The 23229-nt window shown below is 41.0% G+C and overlaps 1 protein-coding gene across 3 annotated transcripts in view; it reads left to right on the top strand.

Annotated features, from left to right (window-relative positions):
• The first annotated feature begins 1223 nt into the window (after positions 1 to 1223).
• The window catches only part of LOC100386129 (protein diaphanous homolog 1), a 51202-nt gene continuing 29196 nt past the window's right edge, over positions 1224 to 23229 (top strand). For 2 of the 3 annotated variants that reach the window (XM_078361642.1, XM_078361636.1), the window contains exon 1: positions 1630 to 1806. In XM_078361642.1, the coding sequence (XP_078217768.1) occupies positions 1690 to 1806 (117 nt within the window). In that variant the 5' untranslated portion in view covers positions 1630 to 1689. Of the gene's footprint in view, positions 1434 to 1629; positions 1807 to 23229 lie in introns of those variants that run through there. The other variant, XM_078361630.1, reaches the window with a different exon arrangement.

Raw genomic sequence — 23229 nt, 5'->3', positions numbered from 1 at the left:
CCTGATGACTTCAATTTTGAATCTGGTTGTTGAGAGTAGTGATGCTAGTTGGTGAAGATACACTGAGATTAAACATGTGAAGTGCTTAGCACAGGGCCTGACATAAAAAGTTGCCCATTATCTATGTAAACAACAATGCTAAGTACTGTTAGTAGCCACAAACATGAACCTTTCTCTGGAAGAGTTTACAATCCAGTCAGTAGTATGATAAATATTATAGCAGATATAGACTGGCACAAGAAAGAAGGGTGATAAATGGATCACTTCCTCCCCTCCATCCTCTGATTCTGTCTGTTCTCAACACAGCTTTGAAAGTAGCTTTTGAACTTTTTGGACAAAAGGCCTGGAAAGCTCAACACTAAGTCAAGTTTGAAGTATGGGATGGACAACTCTATGTAACATTCTATCAGGTCACTGTTAGAAGCTCTGGACCATAAGAGAGATGAATGTCAGATTTAGGAGACAGCCAGCCTGGCAGAGTCCCTGGTATATCTCAGGCCCTTGACGAGGCACTGGGGCCCTAGAGTGAGTAAGTCACTGACTGCCCTTGAGTAACTTACACTTGAAATCTTGCTAGCTGTGGTCAAGATGATTCAGTCCATATTGTGATGGCCAGCTGGTAGCCATATAACTGTCACACAGGGATAGATGTAGCTAGGAGAGTGGATGAAATTGCTCAGGGAGAAAGTCATGCTAGAAGAGCAAAGAATATACTTTTGGAGAACACCCATTCTTTCATGTTTGGTTTATGTCAGTGGGGAATTCTGGTTAAACATAGGGCTTGGCAGCAAATCAGACTAAGCTGGGTTTAAATTTTATATCAATTATGCCTTCTTGGGCAAGTCACTTCAACTCTCAAAGTCCAAATTTACTATTTATAAAATGGTGAGCCTAGCGGAATCTATCACATGGGACTGTGGGGACTTAGAAAAATACATGTACAGTGTTTTGCATAGTGCCTAGAAGACATCAGGGGCATGGTTAAGTGGTAACTGTTATTGCTGTTTAGGTACATGTTGGCAATAATTAGTTTGTTCTGTAGGAAATTAAACTCCAGAGCGAGTCTGGTTTACTCCAGTGCTTGCACTGGACCGAGCTCTGTTCTTGGCACATTGCTTTCAAAACATGGGAGCTGTCACTTTCATAATTTTTTCATGTGTTCCATGGGTATTGCACACATTAAAAACTGCATTCTTATGCAAAGCCTGGCACTACTTTTCTGCCAGGATAATGGTCTCATGCTATTTTTGGTCTGGGGTGTGACAGGGTCCAAGCTGTCCGGCTGTACAGCCAAGTGGGCGCACCGTGGGAGCAGAGAGGCCTGCCCTGCTCCAACCGCCAGGGGGCGGTGCTCCCTGCCGTGGCCGCGGAGAGCTGCACCTCCCACTCGCCACCCCGCGACGTGGGTCCGAATGGTTAGGTCCGTCGGGCAGGTAGCGCGCTTCCGCGGCTTCCCTCCACCCCTCTCCCTTCCCCCATTGGTAGGGGCTGCGGGTCCGGGCGGAAGTGGGGCAGGCGGGCGGGAGCGAGGCGTCATCGTTGTATATTCATGAGGCGCGCGCAGCCCGGCATGCTAATGAGGCGGGGCGCGGTGGCTGGCTAAAGAGTGGCTGGGCGGCGGCGGCGGGTGCTGAGCTGCCGGGCGGGAGCGGCGTAGGCGCGGGGTCACCGGCCAGCGTGAACCGGGACATGGAGCCACCCGGCGGGGGCCTGGGGCCCGGCCGCGGTACCCGGGACAAGAAGAAGGGCCGAAGCCCAGATGAGCTGCCTTCGGCGGGCGGCGACGGCGGCAAATCTAAGAAATTTGTGAGTGTCCCTCCCACACTACTCCTGACCGGCCCCGTAACCGCCCTCTGGACCCCTGCAGCCGGCCCCACGGGCGTCTGCCCGGCTCTGGGGAGCCGCCCCCGCGCCTCCCTTCCTCGTTTCGCTGGTCTGCGGCTCTGCAGCCCGACATCCTCCGCCTCCTGGACAGCGGGAAGCCCCGGAGTCTCACCCTGCTCCTGCCCCGGCCACCTCGGGGCTTCCCTCGTTCCCTAGCCCGCACGTCTGCCCTCCCGCCCCCATAGCCCCGGCCGGCTCTCAGCCCCATCTCTCCCCTCTCAGCCTCACTTCCTTTCTTCTTCCTCTAGTACCCGAACACGCCTCCTCTTTTTTGGTCCCCTCTTCTGGGTCCATTTTCTCTTCTTACCCTTACCCCTTTTTTTGGTATTCTCGTATTTCCTTCTCCTAAAGGTCACTTCCTTCTCCATGATTGATCCTTTTTACCTGCTAACTTTCGTCCCGCCCAGTCCCCCTGGGCCCTTAGCCCGGTGTCACCTGATAATCCTTCCCCTCAGGAATGTTACCTGACTTGAGCCCTACCCACCCCACCCTCCTCTGGACGTTTATCCTTGCCATTACGGGAACAGGTTCCTGCCCAGGTCTTAGAGCCACTGGGGCATGACGTTTATTTGCTTAACAGTATTCCTCTATCCAGAGAACCTGTCTCTTTGCCCTGTTGCTTGTCACTTTTCAGAGGGTTAGAACGCTAAGCCCTTCTTGACCTAGGATGATGATAAATCTCTCCTGTGGGAAGAAAGTTGGACTGCGAGTTCAAGAAGTTTGTAATTGAATTTTTTTTTTTTTGCATTTCCCGTGATAACCATCTCCTCAACTCCTTTCCTACCGCCTCTTGTTCCCCAAAGCGGCTACTGGTATCCCTTTGCGTTCCTCAAGTGCCAGTTACTTTCAATCCGAGTCTGAAGGAATATTGATATTCATGGAACCCTATCGTATTTCCTTACCTTTTGCCCACATCAACGCTTCTCTCCAGGGAGCCGTTTGGTTGCTTTTTGCTATAAAAGCTTTGGAAGATATGGGGCACTGTCCAGAAGAGGAAAAGAGTCTTGGATATTGATGATCATTATAATAGCTGGTTATAACTGTAGCTCTTTTGTCTCCTCTTCCAGGTATTTATGCCCTTAGCCTAGTGTATCTTTCTACTAAACAAATGGCTTGTAACTCTTACCTCTTTCTCTTAGTCCTACCTCCCAACATTTTGATCCAGCTCCACAAATTTGGGAAGAAAACTGATAAAGTGATAGAAACTGGAAGAAAATGTTGTTTCGTGACCTAGAGGGTTGAGATGTTAACCCTGGAGGGTTAGGTGTTTAATTCTAAACAGAATTAAAATCGTGACTCATCTCTTCCTGTTCCTAGTAAGACCAAGTGCTCCTGGACTGTCCCCAGTGACATCTGAGCTGTCAGTAACCACCTGTTTTTATATGATGAACACCTTTTTTCCCCCCTAGAAATAATAGGGTTAAGAGTATTGACACCCCTTCCTTCTTTGGTGTCTAACACAGCATTGACCCCCCGCCCCCGCACCTGTCGGTTAGCTTTCCTTCCAAAACTTAAGTTCTAGGGCTCATATTCCTTCTATTTCTCTATCTTTTTGTTTTGATTTTGTTTCCATGGGTACTGTTTGACCTTCCTCACCCGAATTCCAGCTATCGCTGCTGATTCGTGGTGACCTCTGTGACTTGTTTTCCAGTCTTGAGTAGACTTTTCTGTGTGTTTTATTTTTATCTAACAATTGTTTAGTTCACCAGTTGTGAAGTCTACTATGTGTGTGGTGCTGCAGGGTGAGAAACCTGAGGAAGCTAAGCCTCTTTTCACCTGTTTTGGAATGTCCATGGTGTCTTCTGTATGCTTAGTGGATTTGGCTCAGGGTTGTTGGTATTTGCTTTAGAGAGGGTGGAGCTGAACCAAGTTCTCTTTTCTTTCTTCGGTGTTAGTCTTAACCCTTAATCTGCTGAATTTTTAAAACTAGATAGCTCAGGTAATGAGGAAAATTGCATTAGTAGCTAGGAATTGGAAGGTTTCTAGGAAAGTAGTGCTGCTTAACCCTTGTATTGCCAAATGTAACCTGTCTCAAGGCATCAGAATATTCTGTCTTACTCGTTGCTCTTTTTATGAGAACTCTGTGGAAATGAAAGAGAAGGAGGAGCATTGCAATCCACTTCTCTTTATGTCTGTGTATGTATATGTGGGTGGGTGGAGTGGGTGAGACTGCTGGTGTGCTTTTGATACCAGTGGCTTAGTTTTCTTGAACTATAGGCTAAAACTGAACTCAAAGCTCTTTCGCCTACTCCACCTTTTCTAAAGTATGTGTCCTCTGGAACTCCATTAAGAATGTACCTTATAAAACTGCACTGGTTTGGACTAAGTGTGCCCTAAGGTTGTTTGCATTTTAGGGGTTATAATTCCTTTAGCTGCTACATACCTTTCCTGGCTTACGCAGTTTCTAAATATGGATTAACTGATGAGAACATAGAGCTCACAGATTGTCTAAGATCTGCTCTTACCCTCTGAGGCATCTTGTGTGGAAAGGAGATGGAGACTCTGTTTAAAAGTGGTTGGGCACCATCTTTTATTTTTTTTTGAGATGCATTCTTGCTCTGTCGCCCAGGCTGGAGTGCAGTGGCAGGATCTCGACTCGCTGCAACCTCTGCCTCCCAGGTTCAAGCAATTATCCTGTCTCAGCCTCTCAAGTAGCTGGGACTACAGGTGCCTGGCACCATGCCTGGCTAATACTTGTATTTTTAGTACAGACAAGGTTTCACCATATTGGTCAGGCTGGTCTCAAACTCCTGACCTCAGGTGATCCCCCTGCCTCAGCTACCAAAGTGCTGGTGTGAGCTACCACACCTGGCGGGCATCATATTTTAAAAACACATGATTGTTAGAGATGCTGACAGTGAGTGGCTGAAGCCAGGGTGCCTGGTATATTGCCTCTCGGTTCTTCATGAGTCTGTCTTCTCCCAGACCATGAACATACCCCCTCTCCAGCATTATTCCTGTTCCTTTCAGAAGTCCTTAAGATGAAGGAAGATAAAAATTCTAGGTGAAGAGAGGGTTTTGACTTTTCAGCAGTGATGAATGTGGGTGTCAAATAGATTTCTGAAATATATGTAAGGAGAGTAAGTAGAACCGGGATGTTAGGAGGCTGGAGAGTATTCCTGCATTCAATAGACTTTACGTGCATTCTCATATAATTGAGAAATTGATGCATTCTAAGAGGGAATATTACTTCCTGATTTAGCTAGGAGCATAACTTAGTAAGACATGAATTTTGGTGTGGGAATAGAGAGAATAATTTTTTTTTTTTTTGAGAGGGAGTCTCTCTCTGTCCCAGGCTGGAGTGCAGTGGCATGATCTCCAGTCACAGCAACTTCTGCCTCCTGGGTTCAAGTGATTCTCCTGCCTCAGCCTTCTGAGTAGTTGGGATTATAGGCACATGCCACCAAGCCTGGCTCATTTTTGTATTTTAAGTAGAGACAGTGTTTTACCATGTTGACCAGGCTGGTCTCGAACTCCTGACCTTGTGATCTGCTGGCCTAGGCCTCCCAAAGTGCTGGGATTATAGGTGAGAGCCACCACACCTGGCCAAGAGAATAGTTTTTAAAATTTTGTTTAATTTTGGATGCCTATATCGAATTATTGTCATGTTGCAGTTACATACTCTTCTAAACAAAAAGTAATAGAGTGTCAATGTTTAGTTTTATATCCCTATCCAAAAGGAGAACAAGTAAAGGTAAAGGATGCCAGGTGGAATTTTTTTTTTTTTTTTTTTGAGATGGAGTCTTGCTCTGTCTCCCAGGTTGGAGTGCAGTGGCTCTATCTCGGCTCACTGCAACCTCCGACTCCCAGGTTCAAGTGATTCTCCTGCCTCAGCCTCCTGAGTAGCTGCGATTATAGGCGCCTGCCGCCATGCTTGGCTAAATTTTGTGTTTTTAGTAGAGATGGGTTTCACCATGTTGGCCAGGCTGGTCTTGAACTCCTGACCTCGTGATCCACCTGCCTCGGCCTCCCAAAGTGCTGCGATTACAGACGTGAGCCACTGCTCCTGGCTCCAGGTGGAATTTTAAGCAGGTATTAGGAAACAGAACATGGAAGCAATAGAGTTGTTCATGCAAATTTCTGCTTATATTGCCTTAAAGAAAACAAAGAAGATAAAACAAAAGGTTATTCTGCAACACAGGAAATAAAATTAGTCTATTCTGACCCATGCACCCGTCAACAAAATTAAATGTTGTCTCACTACTTTCTTAGCTTTCATAATAAACCATAATTTACAGGTCATAAAAATTTCAGCTCTTTTTTAAACAAATTATCTCAACATTTAACAACTCTCCCAAGGCAGAGATTTAATTTTGTCGATGGGTGCATGGGTTGTAGAATAACCTTTTGTTATTGCCCAGGGCCCTCGGTGTTTTATAAATGTATCGCCAGTTTATTCTTGGGGAGTATTATCTTCAGTGAAATGTAATAGAGATTTAAAAGATAAAGTTATATGTCACATATGATTTAGAAGAACAGGTTAAAATAATTTTTATTGATAAATACTAGATGTTATAGAGAAGCAAAGAGTTTATATGCAGGTTTATATATCCTTCTTTCTGTCTCAGCAGCTGAAACATTCGTGGCCACAAAAAACCATCTCCATTTTGAAACAAACTTAGTATTACTTAAGTGTTTGTTTTGTTACTGTTGTTTAGCCTCCTATTCTTAATTACCTTTGTTGGAAAGCCATAGGCAAAAAAATTCGTTTTGGGCTACCAGCAAAGCAGTGGATGTTTGCCCTTCCTTGGGTTTAGGTGAGACAAAGCCACACTCTCCTTGTCCAGCTGCCTGTCACCTCCTCCCTCTGTTTTTATTCCTTTCCTACTTCTGTGGGGGCTGGTTCAAGCCCTATGAATAGCCAGGCCTTTGGGGAATTAGGGGTAGTCAGAAGCTGTTGATACTAAAATTTCTTAAAACCTTGAAGCTAAAATTGAAAAGCAAAGACTACTTTAATTACTATGAACATATTTTACTGTATTTTCTCCCTTTTTTTTTGAGATGGAATTTCACTCTGTCACCAGGCTGGAATACAGTGGCATGATCTTGGCTCACTGCAACCTTTGCCTCCGGGTTCAAGCAAGTCTCCTGCTTCAACTTCCCGAGTAGCTGAGACTACAGGCGAGCGCCACCACATCCAGCTAATTTTTGTATTTTTAGTAGAGACGGAGTTTCACCATGTTGGCCAGGATGGTCTTGATCTTTTGACCTTGTGATCCGCCCACCTCGGACTCCCAAATTGCTGGGATTACAGGCATGAGCCACCTCTACTGGCCTGTTTTTTTTTTTTTTTTTCACAAATTTCTTAGAATCAAGGAACCCTTTTTAAGGAAGTAAAATAATTACTGAAGGAAAAGAGAAATGACCAATATTTTAATGAATTTCACCACCGATTGCAGTGTAACTCATTGTTCTTTCAGCTTGGAAATTCTTACTTCCATTCATTATTAAATCTTACTGTGAATGGTACCCTTAAAACTTCAGAGTTGTAAGGGACTTTAAATGTCAGGTCCAAATACCCACTCAGTGCAACAGTCGCTTCTTGCAGTTGTAGGTTGGAAACATCAAGGGGCTAAGAGGTGGAAATTGGTTGACAAATGGAGGAGGAGCAGCAGATAATTTTGGGTTCTACATTTCCTTTACCAAATTTCAGGATCTTGGGAATGGCCCCAATAGTAGAAAGAGATTTATATAAAAGGAACAGATATACTAGAAGCTGTGGGATTGAAATGAAAAAGACTGAAGAAACTGACTCTCTAGTGCTTGGCTCTGTAGCAGTTAGGGAGAGTCAATTTGCAATATTTGTTTAACTTTCTTTCCTCCAAGGTGGGGGATAGAACAGATAAGGGGATGTAAATGAGAATAACCATAATGACATTGAATTAAAGGAAACGCATGACATTCTTATATGGAAGATGGGAAAATTCCACCCTTGGTGATGGTTGTGACTGGTCCTTAGACAGTAGCTATCTGGGCATTTTGTTAGGGTAGCAAATACAGGTAGAGGTCTATTATTTTTTGGATTTTTGATTTCGTAACTTATTTCCTGTCTTGTGAGTAGTGTCATCTGAAAGCACTGGATTTGTAATTGAAGATTTAAAATCCTGTAAGGACCCAAGACAGATTGATTTATAGACCATTTTTGATACTGAAGGTCACAGAAAACCAAAGAGCATACATTGGTAGTTGGCCTTACATCTCAGATAGATCTGTGTTTTAGTTTCAATGCCAGAACTTTAGGATTAAGTAGAAAAGACACCCTTCATCTCTGTTTTTATGTTATTCATGTATAATTAAAATATAATTAACTGCATATTTATTCATTAAACCATTTTCATAGTCAAGGTAATGAATATATCAGTCACCTTCAAGTTTCCTATTTCCCCCTTTGTTATCCTTCCCTCTCACCCATCCCTGTCCTCCTGTCTCCAGATTACCACTGATTTGCTTTCTGTAACTATAGTTTGTGTTTTCTAGAATTGTATATACATGGAATCATACAGTGTGAACTCTTTCTGGGGGCTTCTTTTAGTGTAATATGTGGTTTTGCATATATCAATAGCTTATTCTTTTATATTACATTGTATGGATTTACATAATTTGTTTATTCATTTACCCTATTGTTGGACATTTGGGGTGTTTCCAGTTTTCGGAGTGCAGTTTTTGTCCATGAACATTCACGTCCAACTTTTGGGGCTGGACGTATGTCTTCATTTCTCTTGGGTAAGTACCTGTGAGAGGAATGACTGGGTCATATGGTAGTAGATCTATGCTTAATTGAGAAATTGCCAAACTATTTTCCAAACTTGTTCATTTTACACTCTCACCAGCAATGTATAAAAGTTCCAGTTTCCTGTCACCTCTTAGTATGATCAGTCTTAAATTTTAGCCATTCTGGTGGGTATGTGGGGATATCTCGGTATGCTTTATTTTTTATTTTTTTAGACAGTGTTTCACTCTTGTTGCTCAGGCTGGAGTACAATGGCACGATCTTGGCTCACTGCAACCTCTGCCTCCCAGGTTCAAGCAATTCTACTGCCTCAGCCTCCTGAGTAGCTGGGATTATAGGTGGCTGCCAGCATGCCCAGCTAATTTTTGTATTTTTAGTAGAGAGAAGGTTTTACCATGTTGGCCAGGCTGGTCTTGAACTCCTGACCTCAGGTGATCCACCTGCCTCTGCCTCCTCCCAGTGTTCTGGCATTACAGGCATGAGCCACTGTGCCTGGCCTCAGTATGCTTTAATTTGTCATTCCTTAATGATGTCGAACATCTTTTCTTATCCTTACTAACTGTTTATATGTCTTTCTTAAGAATCTGTTCAAGATTTTGTCTGTTTGCTATCTGTGTATCTTCCTTAAAGAATCTGCTCATGATCTTCCCATTTTTCTCTTTCTCCTTTTTTTTTTGAACTGGTAGTCTCACTCTGTTGCCTAAGTTGGAGTACAGTAGTGCAGTCATGGCTCACTATAGCCTTAATCTCCTGGGCTCAAGGAGTCCTCCTGCCTCAGCCTCCCAAGTAGCTGAGACTACAGGCATGTATCACTATTCTTGGCTATCTTTTCATTTTCATTTGAAGAGCCAAAAAACGTAATTTTTTTTTTTGAGGTAGAATTTCACTCTGTCGCCCAGGCTGGAGTGCAGTGGCATGATCTTGATTCACTGCAACCTCTGCCTCCTGGATTCAAGCGGGTCTCCTGCCTCAGCCTCCTGAGTAGCTGGGATTACAGGCGCATGCCACCACACCTGGCTAATTTTTGTATTTTTTTTTTTTTTTTTTTAGTAGAGACAGGGTTTCACCATGTTGATCAGGCTGGTCTTGAACTCCTGACCTCATGATACACCCACCGTAGTTTCCCAAAGTGCTGGGATTACAGGGGTGAGCCACCATGCCCAGCCCCCAGAAACTTTTGATGGAGTCCAATTTTTTTTTCATTTTTGTTTTGTGTGTCATATTTCAAAAACCTTTGCCGAAATTATAGTCATTAAGATTTTCTTCTCTGTTTTGTTTTTCGTTGTTGTTAAAAGAGATGGGGTCTCATTTTGTTGCCTGGGCTGGAGTGCAGTGGCATAATCATAGTTCATTGCAGCCTTGAAACTCCTGGGCTCAGCCTCCCCAGTACCTGTGACTATAGGCATGCACCATCATGCCTGGCTAATTTTTCTTTTCTTTTCCTTTTTCCTTGTTTTGAGGCAGGATCTTAGTCCATCACCCAATCTGGAGTGCAGTGATGCAATCATGACTCAACTGCAACCTCAACCTCCTGAGCTCAAGCAGTCCCGCTGCCTCAGTCTCTTCAGTATCTGGGACTACTGGCATACACCACAATGCCTGGCTGATTTTTTTATTTTCCATTTTTTAAAAATAGTGGTGGGGTTTCACTTTGTTGCCCAGGCTGGTCTTGAATTCAAGTGATCCTCCTACCTTGACGTCCCAAAGTGCTGGTATTATAGGCATGAGCCACTGCACCTGGCCCAATTTTTTTTATGTTTTAATTTTGCAGAAATGGGGTCTCGCTAGGCTGGGTACGGTGGTGGTTCATGCCTATAATCCCAGCACTTTGGGAGGCTGAGGTGGGCAGATTATGAGGTCAGGAGTTTGAGACCAGCCTGGCCAAGAGCCCAGCCTGGCCAATATGGTGAAACCCCATCTCTACTAAAAATACAAAAATTAGCCGGGTGTGGTGGCAGGCACCTGTAATCCCAGCTATTTGGGAGCCTGAGGCAGGAGAATTGCTTGAACCCAGGAAGCGGAAGTTGCAGTGAGCTGAAGATTTCATCTTTACACTCCAGCCTGGGTGACAGAGCAAGACTCCTATTCAAAAAAAAAAAAAGAAAGAAAGAAAGAAAGAAATTGGTTGTCAATATGTTGCCCTGCCCAGGCTGATCTCGAACTCCTAGCCTCAAGTGATTCTCCTGCCTTGGCCACCCAAAGTGCTGGAATTACAAGTGTGAGTCACTGTGCTCAGCTGCTCTCGTTTCTTCTAGAACATGTATAGATTTAGCTTTTAAATTTGCCTCTTTCCTATCATGCGTATGTGAGTTCCACACATTCACCTTGGGATATACGTTTTCACTTGTTGTCAACCCAGAACATTTCTGATACTCTTAGGGTTTGAGGACTTTCAGATTCCATGTATCGCGGAAGCATTTTTTTCTTGTTAGGTGGTGGTGGTAGCAACCTTTTGTTTTCCTGTATTCAGTATGCTACAGATTGTATAATGCCAGTCTTCCTGTTTATAAATATTAATGAATATTTAGCATCTTTATAAATAAGGAAAATTAATCCATCCCAGACTAGGATAGGGAATAATAACAACAATAGCAGTAACGAAAGCAGTTGTTTTTTGCGTACTTAACTGTATCCCTAGTGCAGTGCTAAAGAGCCTTAGATTCATTGTCTCATTAATCTCTACATTGACCTTATAAAATAGGTACTGTTATTATTCCCATTTTATAGGTAATTAATCTGGAACTCAGATCAAGCAGCCTGCTTGAGGATACAGAACTAGTTAGTGACACAGCTAGGATCCAAATGTAGGTCTAGCAGATTCAAATCTCAGGGACTTATTCACTTTTGTACTGATAGTTTATATGTGTCCAGTTTATGTGCCTGCAGTATAAAAGAGTATTCACTGCTAGGAATTTCTTAGAAAATTTTGGTGGTATTCCCTTAGAGTTCTTTGGTCATCTGCAGTCTATTAAAATGAACTGGTTTTTCCTAGATTTCAGTTGGCAGGACAAAAGTACCAGGTTTTGATGTAAAAAGTATAGTGGCTAAATGTATTTTTTTGCATTTAGTAATTTAGACTTTGAAGCCATTGGAAGAATCTTAATTAAACCTTTTGTGGGCATGAAAAAGTAGCTATTACAGTGCTTGCAAAACCTGTTTCCCTTGGATCATGAGTTATTCAGATGATTCCTAAATTATTATTATTATTATTATTATTTTTATTGAGACGGAGTTTCGCTCTTGTTACCCAGACTGGAGTGCAATGGCATGATCTTGGCTCACTGCAACCTCTGCCTCCTGGGTTCAGGCAATTCTCCTGCCTCGGCCTCCTGAGTAGCTGGGATTACAGGCACGCGCCACCATGCCCAGCTAATTTTTTGTATTTTTAGTAGAGACAAGGTTTCACCATGTTGACCAGGATGGTCTCGATCTCTTGACCTTGTGATCCACCCGCCTCGGCCTACCAAAGTGCTGGGATTACAGGTGTGAGCCACCGTGCCCCGCCAAATTACTATTTTTTCATGTAACTTTCTCCTTTGTAAGTAGAGCAGCTCTAACAGCATCACCTGCAGGAGTTTTAGTTGTTTAAATTGCTGAAAGCAGCAAGTAGTGGTAACAAACAGGGAGGGGGAAGCTGTTACTAGACCATCTCTATAGTTATCCTTTTTATTATTTATTTATTTATTATCATTTTTTTGAGACAGAGTCTCGATCTGTCGCCAAACTGGAGTGCAATGGTGCGATCTTGGCTCACTGCAACCTCCGTCTTCTGGGTTCAAGCGATTCTCCTGCCTCAGCCTCCCGAGTAGCTGAGATTACAGGTACTCGCCACTATGCCCAGCTAATTTTTGCAGTTTTAGTAGAGACAGGGTTTCACTAGGATGGCCAGGATTATGGTCTTAATCACTTGACCTTGTGATCCACCCGCCTCAGCCTCCCAAAGTGCTGGGCCACCACGCCCGCCAGTTACCCTTTTTATATTTTAGAGTTGACATTAAAGACCTCTGTTTGTGCCCCTGAAACTTGACTGTGTAATGATTGCAAATAGCTAATAACCAGGATCACTTCAGAGTCTGGGAACTGCTGAAGTTTGTTCTTTAGACCTGGCAGTTATTTGCCAGTAGTTAATAATTAAGACGTTGCCACAGAGGTCCAAGTGCCTGGAATTGGGATTTTTTTCTGGTGACTGGTGGTGAGGAATAGGGAATAGAGTTTCTTTTGATTTCCTGAGTCTACATATATCTTCTCTAGATCCAAAGACTGACCAAGAAGTCATGAGAGTATCCTATCAGGTTCATTTTTCACTAATAGTTTGTAATCTCAACCACCTCTATAAAAGAGGGGTAGAAAAAGCTCTAAGGCTGTGATCTTAGACTTTAAATGCTGTAGAAATTCAGAGAAGTGAGGGAATTAAATGGAAAGATTACTGGACTGACAGAAGACCTAAGTTTCACAATTTTACAATGCTGGAGTCAAAAGGATGCTAAGAAGTATCTAATTCAACCCCTTTATCTTTTATTTCTTAAGAGTCTGAGTCTTACTGTGCTGCCCAGGCTGGAGTGCAGTGGTACAGTCATGATTCACTGTAGCCTGGAACTCCTGGGAACTCAAACAATCCTCCCACCTCAGCCTCCAGAGTAGCTGGGACTACAGGCATATGCCACCAGGCCCAGCTATCAACCCCTTTGCTTTATAGATTAAGAAATGTTGACCTAGACAAGTGATCTGTCCAAATTTACATCTAGAAATAGATCCTTTATTTCCTACTCCCTCTGAATTATTCTTTCCATATATAGCTGCTTAGTTGTGACTTTATTACTAATTAACCGTGTGAATTTTAAGCAAGTTATTTTACTTTTCTTTGTCTTTTTATCTCTTGTAAAATTAGGGGGTTATTGTGAATTGTTTCTAACATCTCTGCTAATGCCCCAGATTTTGCAAATGACCCAGAATGTAATTGCAAGGAGTGTTACTTAGCTTTCTAGAAGATGGGGGATATGATTGGCCCTTGAATGAAATCCAAGATTTGGCAGAGTAGAGAGGGAACGGATTCATGAGATGGGGAGCAGTATGAACAACGGCTTAGATGTGAATGTGTGGCTGTAGTAAAGAGAAATGGCCTGATTATAGCAGTCATGAGGGTTAGTAGAACCATTTAAGAAAGGTAAAGCCACTTCATAGAGATTATGTTATCCCTGGCAAGGGCTTTTAGGTTCCCTTTCTATAAAAACCTGCAGAAAGCAGGATTGAAAGTTAGCATTTTGTAACAGGTTGTAATGCATGTTGATGTCAATTTTTGGCCATGTAATATGTGGTGGTGACAGTAAGTAAATTAGTATATCCAAGAACGAATAGTGTTAAGGTCGGCGTTCAGCAAGTTATTTCCACTACTTAGATGGAGTTTAGAAAGTTAAGTTTATTTGATTTTCAGTCTGTATCAATTTTAATACATCAATCCTTTTAGACTTTCAGAAATTAATCTAGATTTTAAAAGATGTGATTCTTCAGCTGTATCGCAAGGATGTATAAGAAAATTATGGGCTCAGATGGGTAATGCCGTTGCGGAAACAATCTGAGTCTATCTTTGGGCCCTGTTGTTTCTTCTAAATGTTCTCTAATACAGTGCAGTTTAGGTTTTGATTGCAAACTTATTTGAAGTATTATTATGTTTTTATTAAATGCAAAAATACATGTTTATATCTTATTTTGGGGTCTTCCATCTAGATTGTAAGGTTTTTAAGAGTAGTGGTAGTATTAGCTCATATTAGTTAATAGCTTTTCTGTATTTCATATTTTAGTTTTAATGTTAACCTTGGAAATCTTTTTTTTCTTTTTTCTTAAGATTTGCTTCCTTTTTTTTTTTTTAAATAGCCTTGGGAATCTTGATTATTTTCAAGACTCTCTGTTTCTATGACTTAATTTAGGAGGTTGACAGTTTTGAAAACATTAATTCTCTCTCACCAAAGTAACTATGGGGCAGAGAGAATCACTAATGTAACTATACCTGACCAGAAGAACTCTATGTTGAGAAGAGATTATTATTTATCTCTAATAGTTTTGACTTGTGTTTAATGAAAGAACACGTCTCTAGGATTTAAAAAACCTCTACATTACTTTATGTAGTATAAGGCTATCAATTTTTATTATTAAAAATGAAAGCAGGCACTTTGGGAGGCTGAAGTGGGCCAATCATCTGAGGTCAGGAGTTCGAGACCAGCCTGGCCAACATGGCGAAACCCTGTCTCTACTAAAAATACAAAAATTAGTCAGGTGTGGTGATATGCACCTGTAGTCCCAGCTACTGGGAAGGCTGAGGCAAGAGAATTGCTCAAACCTGGGAGGCAGAGGTTGCAGTGAGCTGAGATTGCACCATTGCATTCTAGCCTGGGTGACAGAGCGAGACTTCATCTCAAAAAATAAATAAAAATGAAAGCAGGATTTGACTCCGTGCTCGTAGAGATTGTTAACATACATTTAAAATGAATAATTGCTAAGTTCCCATATCATTTGAATCTATTGATATGAACTTTAATGGCTATAGAAAGGGTTACCTTGAATATTAAGTAAATAAAGAGAACAAGGATGAGTTTTCAAGTCTTCAAGATATGTCTGAATAGTCACAAAAATACTAGTGGCAGTAGGAGTGCACCATTTTTTTCTTAAGCACATGCACTCCCACCCAGAGCTATAAGAATTCCTTCAGTTCCTTCATTTGACCATAGAAGCAAAATAGTTTTGGACTATTCTAAAATTATTTCATCTTGCATGGGGCCTACAGGGATATTTTTAGTTTTCTTAGTTTTTGTGAAAGATGTATGTCAGGCTTAGAGGTCTCTAGTGATTTCTTTCTTGATTCTTGTATTTTTAAAAAATGGGAGTTGGTCTTAGTTGGCAGCTCTTTGCATCCGCTAGGGCTGTTCGTTACTTACTTCTAGATCTGTGGGTGACGTCTGTTTCCTGTGATTGAAACCACAAGAAGAAGTGGTGAGAAGCCACTACAGGATATGTATTATCAGGCAAGCAGCAGGCATTGGGCTGCCCTCAAAAAGAGCAGTAGTACTTAAGTACAGTCTTTAAGGAGTTGGAAGAGACCCTAGAAGTGATCTGACCCAGCCTCTTAAAATGAGGAGGACACTGAGGTCTAGCAGTATTAAGTTGCTCAAAGTCATGTAATTAGGTGACCTAGGTTTTAGACTCCACTAATATTCTTTTCAATATTCTTTCTCATGTTGCATTGTCATACCTAAACTTTGTAACTGTGCCTTGTCAGAGTGTTTCCTTAAGCAAAATACCACTGGAGAAGAGTAAATACTGATAGGCATTTTGCATATGGGTATTGGATGATGATGTTTTGCTTTTAGATGATGTGCTAATGATTTTTTTGTGTGTGCTTTTTTTTGAAAACATATAGAAGTAATAGGTAAGAACCCCAAATTTTCATTTTTCATTTTTGTTTTACATAGTGTTTGTATATTTTAGTCATTAGCTATGTGCAAATATTTTTACAACATTGCCTTTATAGTTTACAGGTGTTTTTGTTTTTAAAATATTGTCATAAAAATTTTCCAGCTTTCTAATCTTTGAAAATTGCTAGCTTAATTTGAAATGGAAATGTATGTTTATCATAAAAGTGATTTTTTTTTCTAAGAAAATACAAATGTATATAAAAGGAGTAAAACAGTCCCCTAGTTTTTCAGAAATTAACTTTTTTAAATGGTTAGAACCAAAGAAAACAATACATGATACGTGGAAGTTTCTTTGGATCCTAAGTACTTTGGCATGAAATTCTGTGTGTGTTTGTGTTAGAATGCAGTTTAACAGAAGTACAATTGCTAGAAGTATTGGAACCTTATTTTAACACTTGCTTGTATTTCTGGTGATAAAAAAATAAGATTTCATCTTCATGCTCTTTTCCCCCTCCTCCCTAAGATTTTTAAAAATTCTTTTTCTGGATGTGTACCAGTCCAGAGAATATTTACTATGGTTTCATAAGATCAAGTCTGGCCTTTTGAGTAGTAGTATAATTTTTGGATTAATTAAGTGGTTGTCAGTAAGACTAGGATTATTTTTGGGTATTCAGGAGTGGTGTGAGGAGAGAAAAAGAGATTATTTAGAAATGAAAGGACTTTGGGAATGGTATTGAAAACAGGGTATCCTCATGCTTTGTGCCTCTATGTAGAAGTGGTAGCAGCTGCAGAAACTTCCTGCTGTCTGCTAGGCCTTGGGTGTGTCACACACATGCCCACCGCGAGGAAGAGTAGATGTCCTGCTACTCACATCATAACATGGGAGGAGAAGACAGTTGCTACGGCGATTGGGAAACAGCATTCCTGAGTCACTGACTATTTCTAAATGAATGGACAACACCCCCACTTTTTTTTTAAAGGAGTGATTGCAATCTTCTCTAAGCTCAGGCAGCAAAAGGAGAGGCCTAGTAAGAAAGGAAGAGCAAGTATCAGTATTTGGAGCTAGAGAAATATGTTGAAATTTTGGAAAAATAGCTTAACAAATTGTTTTGTTTCTTATATATGTATTCAAAAGTTTTATCAGAACCTTAGAATGTTTGAAAGGAAGGAAGATTTGCTTATTGTTCTCTCACCAAATGACAGAATATGCATGCTGGCTTTCACCTTCTGGACAGCAAAGGACACAGATGTGCCTGTTACACCTTGTGATACTTGATAGGAAAGTGGGACTTCCAGACTCTGAGCACTTTCTCTTTTGGCAGCTTGTTTGCCTAAACCATGCATGCTTTGTAGTGCAAGGGGCTGGCAATTTGTGTGGATGGTCCTGGAGGAATGCAGCATCCTCAGCCTGGTTTCCGTCTGCTCTGCTGTGCTGGAATAGTGAAACTGGCGTGGCTGTTCCCCCTTTCCTCTGTCAACTGTCTAGGATGCAGGCTACCAGTTGCAGGGCTTTAGGATGAGCTGAGCTGAGCTGAGCTGTAGGCAAAAAGTTACTTTTCCCCTTTCCCCAAGATACTTGCCTTCTTGGCCTTAGAGAAGTGATACTTTGAGGGGAAAACCTGTTGGAGGATCCAGTTCTACTATTCAGATAGTTTTCCCCTCATTTTAATTATAATTGGGAAATAAGGTTTATTGGAAAGCAGACTCACCAACAGTTTTAGACAGTTGTGTGTCTAAAGCAACAGTTTTAAGTTAGTTGCTTTAAATTTATAAGTAAATTATTAAAATACAGAATGAACTATAGTTACTAAACTTTTTTTTTTTTTTTTTTTTTTTTGAATTTGGAGTCTCACTCTTGTCACCCAGGCTAGAGTAAGTACAGTGGCACGATCTCGGCCCACTGCAACTTCTGCCTCCCAGGTTCAAGTGATTCTCCTGCCTCAACCTCCCAAGCAGCGGGACTACAGCCACGAGCCACCACGTCCAGCTAATTTTGGTATTTTTAGTAGAAATGGGGTTTCACCATGTTGGTCAGGCTGTTCTTGAACTGCTGACCTCGTAATCTGCTTGCCTTGGCTTCCCAAAGTGCTGAGATTACCGGCATGAGCCACTGTGCCTGGCCCAGTTACTAATGTTTTTTATGTGGCATTTCTGACTTGTGCTTGACATGGGACACTGCCTAGACTCTTTCTTTGCTCCTGGGTAGAGTTAGGAAAAAGATGGTGCTTTTGGAAGGCAGGGGTAGAATGATACTCTTTTAATTAGGAATGAGATCCTGGACTGTCTTCTATGTTTCCTTTGTTGGCTGTTGTATGAATTCTAACAATTTCATTATTTATTTATTTTATGTTTTATCTGCTTTACTGAGATATAATTGACATACATATTGTTTATATTTACGGTATACAACATGATGTTTTGATATATGTATACATTGTGAAACTAATGAGTTTAACTCTCCAATGCTTAGTTTAGCCGTGGGGCTGCTGAGGCACTGTGCACCAAATCCTTCAGCACTTTTCCTCAGTGATCATGGAGAACATGAGCCTATCATTTCCATTTCTGGGGACTGCTAGGTAGTCTTCAGCCTTCTTTCCCTTAAACATATTTAGCTTTCCTAGATTTATAGTTCATATTTTTAAATTCCTGGTCATTTTGTGCCCTTCTTCTAGACTTCCTTTCCTCTCAGGTGCCCTTTTTCTTTCTTTCTTTTTTTTTTTTTTTTTGAAGTGGGTACTCCAACTCCACGCAACTCCCGTGTAGGCTGTGGGCACCAATATATTAGTGATGTCAGAATCTAGTTTGTTTCTCTGTAAATGCTAGATGAAATGTTGATTCAATTGCTGTTGTCTTTGGGCCATTCCTTGAAAATGGAAGGGAAGTTCTTCTCTGCATTTAAAGTTGTCCATTATTTCCTTTTCTCTAGTTCTAATTGACGTCTGTGTACGGACTGGGAATTGAAGAAAGGAAACTAGCCAGTTCCATTGGTTCCATCATATATTATTTAACTTTTACAAAGTATTTTGCAAAACAAAGTGCTTTATATTTATTTTATTATTTATTCTTCATACTAGTCCTCTGAGACAATGCAGCCCTAGAGATTGGAAGACTGAAACTGTGGTAGATTTTTAAAAGCTCGCCCTGACTTTACATTCCTTTAGTGGAAATCTGAAAAATTTTGTGGCAAAGCTAGATCGGGACTCAGTGGTAATTGAATTCAAGACCATATTATGACCTTCTGTTGCCTCAGTACCCTATGGAACTATGTCAGTCCTGTGACAGAATAAAGAAATTAATCAGAGCTGGACCATATTATGACCTTCTGTTGCCTCAGTACCCTATGGAACTATATCAGTCCTGTGACAGAATAAAGAAGTTAATCAGAGCTGGACCCTGATCTCTGCATGATTCCAAGCGACATATACCTTACCTAACCTTACCTTACCTTACCTGTTCTTTCTGGGTACGTAGATTAGGATATGAAAGGAAATTATTTTTGGCTGTAGTGATACTTATTTCCCATTTGACCCATAGGTAGACTTTGTCATTATTGAGGGCTTACTGTTTCTCAAAGGAGGTAGAAGACGTTCCTAGTTGACATGCTATCCCATAATTGAATACTTTCCCTGAAGACAACTCACAAATATGTCCTGTGGGCTCCAGTCAATGTTCCCTGGTCTTATTCGCAGGGAAAGACATTACTCTTGAAGGTTTGATCCGATGGTCTACTAAGCTATCTGTAATGATCAGAGGTACTGTCATAGACCTTGACTTGAAACTTTTTCTTACTTTTCTCAATTTGAATAAAGTAATGAAAGAATAAATATACTGTGTTTTGGATGATGCTTCCAAGCCTAAAGTGATGCTAATTTTAAAATGTATTTCTTAAAATGTGGGGCACATCATTTGAATAAGACATGATTTTGCCCTCATGCAGTTTAGTCTGGTTCACAGAAACAGTTACAACAAATGTTTTGTTAAGAAGGTTCTAGTATAACTCAGGTGTAGTGGTTCATGCCTGTCATCCCAACACTCTGGGAGGCCAAGGTGGGTGGATTGTTTGAGGTCAGGAATTCGAGATCAGCCTGACCAACATGGTGAAACCTCATCTTTACTAAAAAAAAAAAATAGAAAAATTAGCCAGGTATAGTGGTGTGGACCTGTAATCTCAGCTACTGGGGAGGCTGAGGCAGCAGATTGCTTGAACCCAGAAAAGGTGGAGGTTGCAGTGAGCCAAAATCACACTGCTGCACTTTAGCCTGGGTGACAGAATGATACCTTGTCTCAAAAAAAAAGGAAGTTCTAATATAAAATATTTAGAACCTGACTAAAGTGAGTTCTTTAGTTATTTTTGTGTAATAATTATGGCTAAGTATATAATTTATAGACCAGGAATAGATTTTTCCTTATGCTGTACTGTTGGAGTAAAGCATCAACTAGTCTATCTTCAGGTGTGTATTTTACAACAAATCTTGTAGCACATTTGTCTTTACTGAATGATCTCTCACCACTCCATTTTTATAACCTCAGTGGTCCTAAGAGGTATGTGTAGGGGTTTAATAAGTAGGGGAACTGAAGCATGAAGAATTAAACTGGTTTGCTCAAAATCATACTTGTAGTTTTCTAGGAAGCCAGAAATAAAAATCAGGACTCATGAGCTGAGCGAAGTTCTAGATAAATTCCAGAGTTCAGCAATTTGCTTAATATATTAGTTTCCTATTGCTTATTACATCACCACAAACTTAACAGCTTAAAACAAAACACTGGCCGGGCACAGTGGCTCACATCTGTAATCCCAGCACTTTGGGAAGCTGAGGCCAGTGGATCACGAGGTCAGGAGTTCAAGACCAGCCTGGCCAAGATGGTGAAACCCCGTCTCTACTAAAAATACAAAAATTAACCAGGCATGGTGGTGGGTGCCTGTAATCCCAGCTACTCAGGAGGCAGAGGCAGAGAATTGCTTGAACCCAGGAGGCGGAGGTTGCAGTGAGCCAAGATTGTGCCACTGCACGCCAGCCTGGGCAACAGAGCGAGACTCCATCTCAAAACAACAACAAAAAACACAAAGCACATTTATTAGCTCATAGTTCTGCTGGTCAGAAGTTTGGCATGTATAGTGTATCTGGGTTCTCAGAATATTACAAAGCTGAAATCAAAATGTCAGGCTGGGCTGAGTTCTCACCTGGAGGCTCTGGGGGCAATCTGCCTCCAAGGTTATTCAGATTGTTTGCCAAATTCAGTTCCTTGAAGTTGTAGGGCTGAGGTTCCTATTTCTTTGCTGGCTGTCAATGGGGGGCTGTTCTTAGAACCTAGAGGCTGCCTATAATCCTTGTCTTTTGGCCCCCTCCACCTTCAAGCCAGAAGTGGTGTGCTGAATCCCTGTGTCTCTGACCTCTAGATTTAAAGGGTTCATGTGATTGGGTTAGGCCCACTTAGATAATTTCCCTTTTTTAACAGTCAGTTGTGCCTGAGCCAGGCATGGTGCTTTATGCCTGTAGTCCCCACTACTTGGGAGGCTGCGACAGGAAGATTGCTAGAGCTCAGGAGTTCAAGACCAACCTGGCAACATAGTGAGACCTCGTCTCAAAAAAAAAAAAGTCAATTGTGCCTAAAATGTAATCTAATCACAGGAGTAATATCCCATCATATTCACAGTCTTGATGATTATACAGGGTCTGTTCATCAGGCTAGCAATCTTAGGGGACATCTTAGACTTCCACCTGTCAAATTAAACGTGTTCCTCACAATAAATTAGCCCAGTAGAAAGGGTGGATGTCAGAAAATAGAGAAGTGTGAGTGAAGTGTATACTGAGGCGCTTAGTGAATTGTGTTGTGATTATACATATTATAAGAAAACCTGCAGTTCCCAGGGATCCTGGGCCTCCCAGAATCATCAGAGTATAGGGACCAAGTGGCATTCAGCTGTGCTGTTCTGGTGGTAGTCCATTTAGCCAAGAACTTAAATATAATTGTAGTTGTCTATTACAAGTTAGCCTTAACAAAATCTTTAGAAAGTAATGAGATATAGGCTTACAGTGTGGGTTTATATTTCCTGTGCGCTAGCCACATGGTTCTTACAATTACTGTCCGTGATTAACTGTCCATGTGAAGCACAGAGGAAGGAATTAGAAACACTTTTTGCTATGTAAAATGTACTCTGTGTTCAAAGTAATGTTTAGGCATATTCTCTGTTTAGTTCCCTGCTAACTTCTCTGCTGCTAGGAACTACCAAAGTACCTTTTCCTTGGCTACATAGACATCCTATGCCAAGAGACCATGCTTAGTTGTCTGAGTATTCTGGGCCCTTTTTCTGATTAAAGTGAAAAATTAAAGATTCAAAGAATCAGGTAGAGGTGAACCAGTCTCTTGGATGAGTTTTCTTGTGTCCTGAATCTACAGTAGGTTCAATTCTGTTACTAAGCAGACAGAGGGAGTCTCTGTGCAGAAGACTGCCATTGGCCTATTTTTAAAAGCTGAAGTATTAATACACACAACTACCACCACCTCAAGAACAATCCAGATATGCAAAATAAGTTTTAACTTTCCTTTGTGTTTGTTGATAATAATTAATCAGAGTGTTTCAAACTCGTTAAGTCATTAATTAGCTAGGAATAAATACCTCAGAGTCTTTTGATTTTTTTTTAATATTTATTACAAACTATAAAGTAGCTAGGAAGTTTCTTATTTCCTGTAGATGGTAACCAAAAGATTTATCTTACCACATATTACATTAGGATGTGGTAACTGAATCAGAACTTGAATTACTCTCTGGAAGGGGAGTAAAGGGACAGCATTTTATTTTTATGTTGATGGATAGTCTTAGTGCAGAGAAGTACCCAGCCAAGTGTATTTATATTTGATGCTGTTACTTTTGATATACTGCACCCTTGAGCAATTTGTATTGATTTAAGTAAGATATGACAGCATTGAGTATCTTTTGGAGAAGAGAAGCTCATTTTAATAAATGTAATTCTATGAAATTATTTTCCTTTACCAGCTAATGACCTTTAGACATTTATCTACTCATCTAATTCTATTGCATAAGAATTCCTATAGAATAAATGTTTTGCTACTCCTTCAAACATATTTTTTTATTTTCATTAATAATTATTTGCATATAAATGAAAGATATAAAACTTAAGTAACAAAAATCTAACGTGTTTATAAAAGGTAGCATTGCCGCTATTAGATGGAGTCTTCTAGGCAGAG

The sequence above is a fragment of the Callithrix jacchus genome, chromosome 2 (assembly GCF_049354715.1).
Source record: "Callithrix jacchus isolate 240 chromosome 2, calJac240_pri, whole genome shotgun sequence".
NCBI classification, from domain to species: domain Eukaryota; kingdom Metazoa; phylum Chordata; class Mammalia; order Primates; family Cebidae; genus Callithrix; species Callithrix jacchus.
Note: the sequence above shows the minus strand (reverse complement) of the source record. Positions and strands in the feature narration are given on the sequence as shown.